Below are 9055 nucleotides of genomic sequence, written 5' to 3'. Positions count from 1 at the left end.
AAGTTTGGGTTGTATGGGAGGCGGCCTCCTTCCCTTATCAGGAGACAGATCAGGGTCCCTGAAGGTGCTGGAAGGAAGGGCTGAAAAGCGCTGTGTTAACTTTTTAACACATGGCTTTTAAACAGCTTTTCAAAGCATGGCTGTAGTTAACTTTTTTCCCATCATAGTTACTTTTTGGAAAATTTTTTCTATTGAAGGAAGGATGCTTTAAATTCTCTGCTGCTGTTAAGTTGCTTCAGTCGTGTCGGACTCTTTGCGATCCCATAGACGGCAGCTGCCCACCAGGCTCCGCCGTCCCTGGGATTCTCCAGGCAAGAACACTGGAGTGGGTTGCCATTTCCTTCTCCAGCGCTTAAATTCTCTGGTGCTTTACGAGTTTCAAAAGTCTCACACACATGATTTTGTAACCCCATACTTTTCCCCCAGCCCCCTCTATTGCCCTGCTCCACTGGTAACCCCTAGTTTGTTCTCTGTATTTGTGAGTCTGCTGCTTGTTTGTTTGACTCGGTAGTTTATTTCTTAGATTTCATGTGTAAGCGATACCAGACCGTATTTATCTTTGTCTGACTTCAGTTGGCACAATGCCCTCCAAGTCCATCCATGTTGCCACAAACGGCAGAACCTCATGGTGTTTTTATGGGTGAGTAGTATTCCATCTCACACACACACACACACACACACACACACACACACCTTCTTTATCCATTCATCTGTTGATGGACCCACTATATTTTCTGATTAAAAGATTAGCTTATGCATACGTGGCAAAAGAGGTCGAAATACCAAAGAGTGTAGCCTGAAAGCTAAGCCTAACTCCTGTGCCCCTCTAGCCTTTTCTTCCCTTGAGGTAAGGTGTTACACACCCTGGTCTGTCCCTCACCTTTTTTGGGTAGAAATGGCTCTGTATCTCCCCCTTTGTTCTCCCCAACTGTGTGACGTCCCGTGAGATGGATGCCCCCTTCCTTCCGGCGTTCAACCATCCCCAGCGTGGGAACGGTCTGTCTGGAACTGTTTGCCGCTGGAGGGAACATAATTTATGCTCGTCTTTCTGTGGTTCTGTCTGGAGGGTGCACCTTTCGGAGCCAAGTTACTGGATCAAAAGGTACATGCTTTTTTATCTAGATATTAACGAACTAAGACACCTCTTTCAAGCTCAGTTTATACCTTTGAGACCTGGAGTGTCCATTGGCCGTGTTTTCACCAACTATTAAAATTGCTGTGCTTTCTAGCCTTCTCCTAAATCTTTGCTCCATCCAAAATGTATTTCCTTTTTAAAAATTTTTGGTTCTCTTTAACATTTTTTTACTTTATATTGACCTGTAGTTGATTTAGAGTGTTAAGTTTTAGATGTACAGCAAAGCGATTCACTTTTATGATAAAAAGATGTAAAAGCTATTTCTGTTACTACCTTTCGTTTTCCCCCTTCAAATGCTTCATTCTGTCTGACCTTTGGTAGCACTTTGACTACATCTAAAATGTTTGATAGGGGACTTTGCTGGCCGTCCAGTGGTTAAGACTCCATGGTTCCCCTGTAGGAACATAGGTCTGACCCCTGGTCGGGGAAGGAAGATCCCACATGCACTGATGCACGTAGGCAGAACTGACACTGGCTGGCGCTGCTTCTTCCTCTCGAAGAACAGGAACATCCAAGTTTGCTAAGTAACTTTGTTGTCATTGCTGGCTCTGGGAGTGGGCTCTCCCCCATCCCCCAAACCGATGACTGAATACTGGGAGGCTCTCAACATAGTTTTGTGCCCAGTCACCTTGCTGAGTTCTCTTATCCAGTGGTTCTCGACCTTGAGCCCACATCAGGATCACCTCGAGTCCCCCTACCATTTTTTTTTTTAACAAAATAGTCAAGTTTTTATTTTTTCTTAAAAAGACATGCTTATGCAGATAGTAAAATGTCTGGGAGGTATATAAATATATACCAAGATCTTAATGTGTTACTTCTTCATGATGGAACGAAGGGACAGTTTTCTCCTCTACCTGTGTGTTTAGTCACTCAGTTGAGTCCAACTCTCGTGTGACCAATTCGACTGTAGCCTGCAAGGCTCCTTTGTCCGTGGAATTCTCCCAGGCAAGAATACTGGAATGGGTTGCCATTTCCTTCTCCAGGGGGTCTTCCCGACCCAGGGATGGAACTCGAGTCTCCTGCATTGCAGGCGGATTCTTCACCCGACGAGCCGTTGGGGAGATATCTTCTCTATAATAGTCGATGGTTTCTCCAGAAACTAGATTGCCTTTCCTCCTGCCCCCACACCCCAACCCTGATGCCTGGAGAACAGTCCTTTGTTCCTTTGTACCACTTGGTAGAATTCTAGGCATACAGTGAGACACAATAGGTTTTATCGTTATCATTTTATCAGTTATAATTTCTAAGTCACCAAGAGTTAAGGTACTGTAATGAAGTGACTTGGCCAGGATCACACGACTAATTAAGGGGTGTGTGTGTGTGTGTTGTGTGTTAGTCGCTCAGTTGTGTCTGACTCTCTGTGACCCGATAGACTCCTCTGTCCATAGGGTTAATCAGAATGAAATCTAGGGTTCATATTCCTAGTCTTCTTTTGAAAAAACTTTCATTTACATTTGAACACTTTTATATAAAAGAGGGAATATAATTCACCCCCAGAGTTTAGTTTAGTAGTTGTGGGTAGGGATCGAGAGTTGACATTGCTCATAAATCCCCAATTGATCCTTCCTGATGGCTGGTGTGGGGAACCGCACATCGAGAACCGCTGCTGGTCACTGCTTCTGATTATCCATGATTCTCTGCAGGCCTGTAGCTATTAGGGTCTTTTTTTTTTTTTTTTTTTGTCTGAAAAAAATATTTTGCCTTAATTTTCAAAGGATTGTTGTTGCCTTTTTTTTTTTTTTTTTTAAGATATTTTGACATTTTCCCCCGGCACTGTAAAGCATCTTTCTATTATGTTTTGGCTGTGTGACCTCTCTTTTTTTCCCTCCAGCTTTACTGAGATGCAATTGACATACAAGATTGTCCAGTTTGAAGTGTACACTGTGTTGATTGCACCTAGTATGATGGCATACCTGGAAATAAGGATAATTTCCCTTCCTTTCTGATTTCTAGACCTTTCTTTTTTTCTCTTGTTATCAGAAAATTCTTTCTGAATTTTATTAATAATGATGCATCCTTCTCTTTCTTGACTTGAAGTGACCTCAGGTGACCTCAGCCTGCAGCAGCTTGAAGCAAGGTTTCGGTTCCCAGCCAGCGATGGAGGTCAGGTTGCGGCAGTGAGAGAGTGGAAGCCTAGCCCCCAGACCAGTGGTCAGGGACAGGGCAGTGCCAACTCCTGCCCAAGCCTCTGGCCTGCCCTGGAGACGTCGGTCTCACCGGCCCCAACAACCAGGTGAGCTAATTAATTACTTAACACAAATGTCCTTCTCTCTTTCTCTGCTCTCCTCCTGTGGTTTGATTTCTCTGGAAAGCCCTGAGGGAGGGGGTGGTCACAGCTGTGGCCGCATTGCACGGCAGGTGGAGTTCCGTTTCTGGTTCCCCGTGGTTGATTCTGCCTGGCTGCAGACCTCTCTGCCATCTTTCAGCTGCAAGGGTGGGCGTGTGCTGAGAGCAGTCTTGGGGGCTCGCCTGGCAGTCCAGTGGTTGGGACTCTGCGCTTCCACTGCGGTGGGCGTGGGTTCCATCCCTTTGGGGGAACTAAGATCCCGCCTGCCACACAGTGTGGCCAAAAAAAAACCCACCACCAACAAAGCCAGTCTTGGGGCTCAGGCTGTGGGAAGTCCTGGTTCTGGGGGGAGAGGTCACACCCTGCTCAGCTTCAGAAGCCCAGGCCCTCTCCGCTGAGGCTGCTCAGGCTGTGACTGGCTCTCGCCACATGCTCCAGGGTCACGAACACAAGGCTGTACGTTCCCCACTTGGCCACTTGTAGGTAAGTGCGGATTAAAGCCAACAGAATAATCATCGGGCCCCCTGGCATCACCGTTAAAGATAGCCAGAGCCCCCATTTCATGGATGAGGACACGGGCAGAGTGACCAGAAGCCCAGACCCTGCCCCTGCTCCTCCGTCCTCGCCCCCCACCCCGTGTCCCCTCCTGCCAGGGGCTGCGCGGCACCGAGCTATGGCACAAACACGGAGCCAGACACGGTTCATAAAAATCACCGTCATTTAATAAATAGTGCTGGCTCCTCACAGTTCGGCCTGGGGCTCGGCAGCACGGAGCGGCGGATTGCACGTGGGGACCGAGGACTCAGGGCTGGGCCTGCACTCCCCACCGGCTCCCCAGGAACAGCCAGTGAGCGGGCCCGACGCTGTCATGTCCCCAGACACCTCTCGGAGGGACGGGGCAGGCGGAGGGCCACAGTCACATAAAAATAAGAGATTTAGGGGCCTTTCTATGGGTCAGGGTCCACTATACGTCTTCCTGGGGGGTCTGGGCCTTCTGGGCTCTGCAACAGAACTTTTCACATAGCTTGAAGAGCTCTGACAAGATGAACACGGACGAGGCCAATCCGGTTAAAAGCAATAGATCTGCCAACAGACAAAAAGAGGAAAAGGTCAGAGAGCGCACGGCCTACCCTCTGGTCCCTAGCCCCTCGATGCCCAGCACTGGCACAATGCCTGGCGTGGCCACGGAGCTCTGTCCTCTAGTTTTGGGCAGTTGCAGACAGAGGTGAGGGGCCAGGACGCAGGAGCTGAGGGCCCGACTGTCCATGCCCCCTGAGGGGGCAGAGCTCTCTCCAGCCCGGGATGCAGAACACTGCAGGACCTACTGGTCTGCGCGGGCGGCTCTGATCTGGGCTTTCCTGGTGGCTCAGCGGTAAAGAATCTGCCTGCAATGCAGGAGATGTGGGCCGGGAAGATCCCCTGGAGAAGGAAATGGCAACCCACTCCCATATTCCTGCCTGGAAAAATCCCATGGACAGAGGAGCCTGGAGGGCTACAGTCCATGGGGTTGCAAAGAGTCGGACACGACTGAGAGGCTAAACACCAGAGCTGGGCAGCAGGCCTGCCAACTTTGGCTGTAAAGAGAGCCTTCCTGGGGCAGATGCCCCAGACCGTGGCTCCCAGTCCAGCCCCACCCTGACTCATCCAGGTGGCCTGGCCCCCGAGCCTCTGCTTGGCTCCCTGTTGTCAAAGATTCGAGACAGCCGTGGTGCCTGGCACAGATCTTGCACTTCTTTACACAAGGTAACCTGATGGAATTCCCAGTGGATGGAAATAGCTATAAAAACATTGTTTTTTTCTTTTGTCTGCACTCCCAGTGACCCTGCTTTTTAGATTTCAGGGAAGAAAAACTGAGTCCCCAGGTGTCTAGCATCCTTGTCTCCACCACCTCAGACACAACCGATGGTTTTATGGTCCTCAGATCCTGGGCAGGGCTGGCAGTCGCACCAGCCTCCTTGCCCGCTGGGATCTGAGGTCCCCAGTGCAAAGCTGGGCCGGTGGTCACCCTGGAGCCCTCCCCGCACGGGCTCTGCTCACTGCTGCTCCTCAGGCTTCTTCCTCCCTCTCTGTTCCCCCCGCTCAGGGTTTCAGGCACAGGAGGCCCAGCCACCTCGCACAGCTTTCACGGAAAGACGGTGGGGCTGCCAGAAGCCTGGGGAGGACGCAGGCGAGCATGCCCAGGGCTCTGCCCGGGGCGGGTGTGCTTGGGACCGGGAGGGCCACGGTCTCTATGTGTGGCCTTCTCAGCAGGAACTGCCAGCCGGCCCAGTCCAGTCTCCAGGTAAGCGGGGTCCCTGTCACACAGGCCCCATCACAGCCCCTGGTGGGCTGACACACTCCTAGGCCCGGGCAGCATGTCAGAGGCTGAGCCAGCATAGACCGTGGTCCATCTGGCTGCCCTGGGGCCTCCCTGCACCCGTTCGGGGCCTCCTGTCCTGGAATGGGGAGGGGGCTGGCCAGGGTGTTGCAACCCCTCTGCCCACTCCCCTCGACTCCCAGCAGGGGCTCCAGCCTCTGAGTTTCGCGCCTTCTTCACACCCGCGCGGCATCCCCCCCTCCTGCCCGGTGCTCATGTTCAGGCATGAGCCCAGTCCCCTGGGGACAGGATGGCCCCTTGAGGGCACTTCACGCCCCAGGCAGGCAGTGAGGACGGCCCCCACGAGCCCTCCCACTCACCCAGCGCCCCCAGGCTCTCTGTCTGGAAGACCCTCTGCAGGGGCGGCGTGTAGATGACGGCCAGCTGTCCCAGGATGGAGCCGAGCACGGAGTAGAGGAAGGCGTGGTTCCGGAGGAAGCCGATCTCGAAGATCAGCTTGGTCTGCGGGGGAGAAGGGCACAGTCAGCGCACACGAGCCGCCAGAGCACTTGGGCCGGGAGGCTGCGATCCTGCCCTGCCGGGGGCTCACCTGGGAGCGGCAGGTCAAGGCGTTGAAGAGGTCGAAGAGCACGAAGCAGGTGAAGGCCATGGTTGTGGTGCGTGGCGTGCTTGCCTTGTCCTCGGGCATCTGGAACGGGAGTGCACGGGGTGAGGAGGTGCGGGGGAGCCGGGGGCCCCGCTCTCGGGACCGCTGTGTCAGAACCTGTGCCTGGCTGAGTGCCTGGGCTGGGCAAAGGTGGGGCCTGTCCACCTTCTCGAGGTCAGGATGCAGGAAGGAGGCAATCCGCGCCTCTTGGGGTGGGATGGGGGCACGCTCGAGAAAAGCTGAGAAGCGGGGGTGATCCAGCGTCCTGGCCAGCCCCTCTCCTGCACACAGGCGATCGGGTGCCTGCCTCACACGCCTGCCTGATTCTCTACCTAGGTCACTGGCTGTCTTAGCACAGGGGTGCCTGAACCTGCGGGGCCACAGAAAGGTGACCTATGGAAAGACCCCCTGCCTACAGAGGAGAAAAGACAGTCTCTTCAGACTGGATGGCTACAGGTAAGGGTGAAATCAGAACATTCTCTACCACCACACACAGAGATCAACTCAAAATGGATTAAAGACCTACATGTAAGACTGGATACTGTAAAAATCCGAGAGGGGAACAGGAAGAACACTTGACGTAAACCACAGCAACGCTTTCTCTGATCCTCCCTAATGAAAGCAACAATGAAAATAAACACGTGGGGCCTCCTCAAACTTGCTTCAGCGTGCGAAATGTTAACAGAGCAGGGGCTTTTGTGAGCTTGACAGTCGTCCAGGAAGGAAGGGCCCGAACCTGGAAGCTTTGGCACCTGCTGGCCCAGGCCTCCCAGGGCTGGCTGACCCTCAGGCCCAGCAGACCTTGGTCCAAACAGTAAGTCTGTCACTTCGTAAAGCCATTTTAGTGTCCTTGACCAACGGCATTCCTGCTGAGATGCAAGAGGCTTCGTTGCCTGGATGAATACAGGGAGGGCTTTCAAGCCCTGAGACCCTGAGTCGAAGAGCTTGAATTTCTTTCCCGTGTGTTTTTAATTGGAGGATAATTGCTGAGCAGTGTTGTGTTGATTTCTGCTGTACAGCGCCGTGAATCGGCCGAGAGTATGCGCATACTGCCCCCTCCTGAACCAGCGTCCTCCCCGGCTAGGTCATCACAGAGCTGAGCTCCCTGAGCTATGCCACAGCGCCCCACTAGATGTCTGTCTTACGCCGGTCAAGTGGATGTTCTAGTGCTACTTCAAGAGCTGGATTCTCACGGAACATTCCTCCGAGGACTGTTCCAGCTGTCCTTGATATTTCCATGCAATGAGGAGTGTCCAGTTTTCAAGTCTTAACAGCTACTTCTAGGGACTTGGCCCCCATCTCTGGGATTTGAATGGGAGTCATGGCCCATCTTCCTGTCTTAGAAGCGTACAGTGATCTCTGCTCCCCTTGGGGACTAGCCTCTCTCGCCTTACAGTTTGCCGCTTGGAGTGGAGGCTCAGCAGGCAGGCTGACGGTGCTGCCAGTTCCTTCTGGACCTCTGTCCAAAGGGAGTGAGCAGGGAAGACCACCGCTCCCCCACAAGCCTGGGCGTTCTTGGTGCGTGCTGTCCACAGCCCTCCACTGTGCTCGGAACCCTTTGCCGGTGCACTAATCTCTTTGGAGATAGACATGTTAATTTTCTTTTGCACAATACTTACTACAATGTCTGAATTAATTATTAACATTTAAAATATTTCCTCTCTTAACTCCCCCATTTGCTTTGCTCACAGACTATTATATTCCTTCATTTGGCAGAATTCTGCAACCTCACCCACTATTGAGATTGCTCGGTCCCTGATGTATTGCTATTGATTTGTTTCTGGTGGTAGCTTGTCCTAAAATGTGTGTAACAAGCAGGTGTTTTATGATAAAGTTGTCGTGTAGTGCATGCTCTGTGTGGAATGCAGAGAAAGATCCAGATTCTGCGTAACAGTGCCCCAAAATATAAGTAGCCATTGTTCAAATCACAGCAGTGCTATTTCTCTTTCGAGGCCTTTTAGACTTTTGTTGCCCTAAAATTGCATTTTATTGGAAGCTTGCATTTTCCACCTGGTATTTCTTGGCAGGATTTTTTTTTTCTACTTTAGTTTCTAAATAAAATTCTGTATTTCAAGAAAGAAAACACAACCCTCAGAATGGGAGAAAATATTTTCAACTGAAGCAACCAATAAGGAATCCATCTCCAAAATATAGAAACAACCCAATAAAAAAATGAACAGAAGAACAAAATAGACATTTTTCCAAAGATGGCGTACAGATAGATGGCCAAGAGGCACATGAAAATATGCTCAACATTGCTAATTATTAGAGAAATATAAATCAAAACTACAAGCAGATATCACCTCCCACCAGTCAGAATGCCTGTCATCAAGAAGTCTGTACACACTAGAGAAGGTATGGAGGAGGGCAGCCCTCTTACACTGTTGATGGGAATGTAAATTAGTGCAGCCACTATGGAGAACAGTACGGAAGTTCCTTAAAAAACTAAAAATAGAATTACCTTAAGATCCAGCAGTCCCATTCCTGGGCATATATCTGGAGAAAATCACCATTTGAAAAGATACATGTGCCCTGATGTTCGTAGCAGCACTATTCACAATAGCCAAGACAGGGAAGCAGCCTGGGTCTCCATCAGCAGAGGAAGGGATAGAGGAGGTGTGGGGTCTATGTGCATATATATTCTATATAATGGAGTGTCACTCAGTCATA

The 9055-nt window shown here is 51.1% G+C and overlaps 1 protein-coding gene and 1 long non-coding RNA gene across 5 annotated transcripts in view; one reads left to right on the top strand and one right to left on the bottom strand.

Annotated features, from left to right (window-relative positions):
- The first annotated feature begins 1924 nt into the window (after positions 1-1924).
- Positions 1925-8313, top strand: LOC138418381 (uncharacterized). Its single transcript, XR_011248529.1, has 4 exons — positions 1925-3368; positions 5506-5703; positions 6128-6377; positions 6722-8313. It is a non-coding gene; the product is annotated as an uncharacterized lncRNA (long non-coding RNA).
- Positions 4123-9055, bottom strand: part of ATP2C2 (ATPase secretory pathway Ca2+ transporting 2) — an 82052-nt gene continuing 77119 nt past the window's right edge. For 2 of the 4 annotated variants that reach the window (XM_069549647.1, XM_069549648.1), the window contains exons 25-27: positions 6329-6427; positions 6099-6240; positions 4123-4505 (exon numbers count right to left, since the gene is read on the bottom strand). In XM_069549647.1, the coding sequence (XP_069405748.1) occupies positions 4387-4505; positions 6099-6240; positions 6329-6427 (360 nt within the window). In that variant the 3' untranslated portion in view covers positions 4123-4386. Of the gene's footprint in view, positions 4506-6098; positions 6428-9055 lie in introns of all 4 variants that reach the window. The other 2 variants (XM_069549645.1, XM_069549646.1) reach the window with 1 other exon arrangement.

The sequence above is a fragment of the Ovis canadensis genome, chromosome 14, assembly GCF_042477335.2.
Source record: "Ovis canadensis isolate MfBH-ARS-UI-01 breed Bighorn chromosome 14, ARS-UI_OviCan_v2, whole genome shotgun sequence".
In the NCBI taxonomy this organism is placed as follows: Eukaryota; Metazoa; Chordata; class Mammalia; order Artiodactyla; family Bovidae; genus Ovis; species Ovis canadensis.
This window is presented reverse-complemented; position numbering and strand designations above follow the sequence as displayed.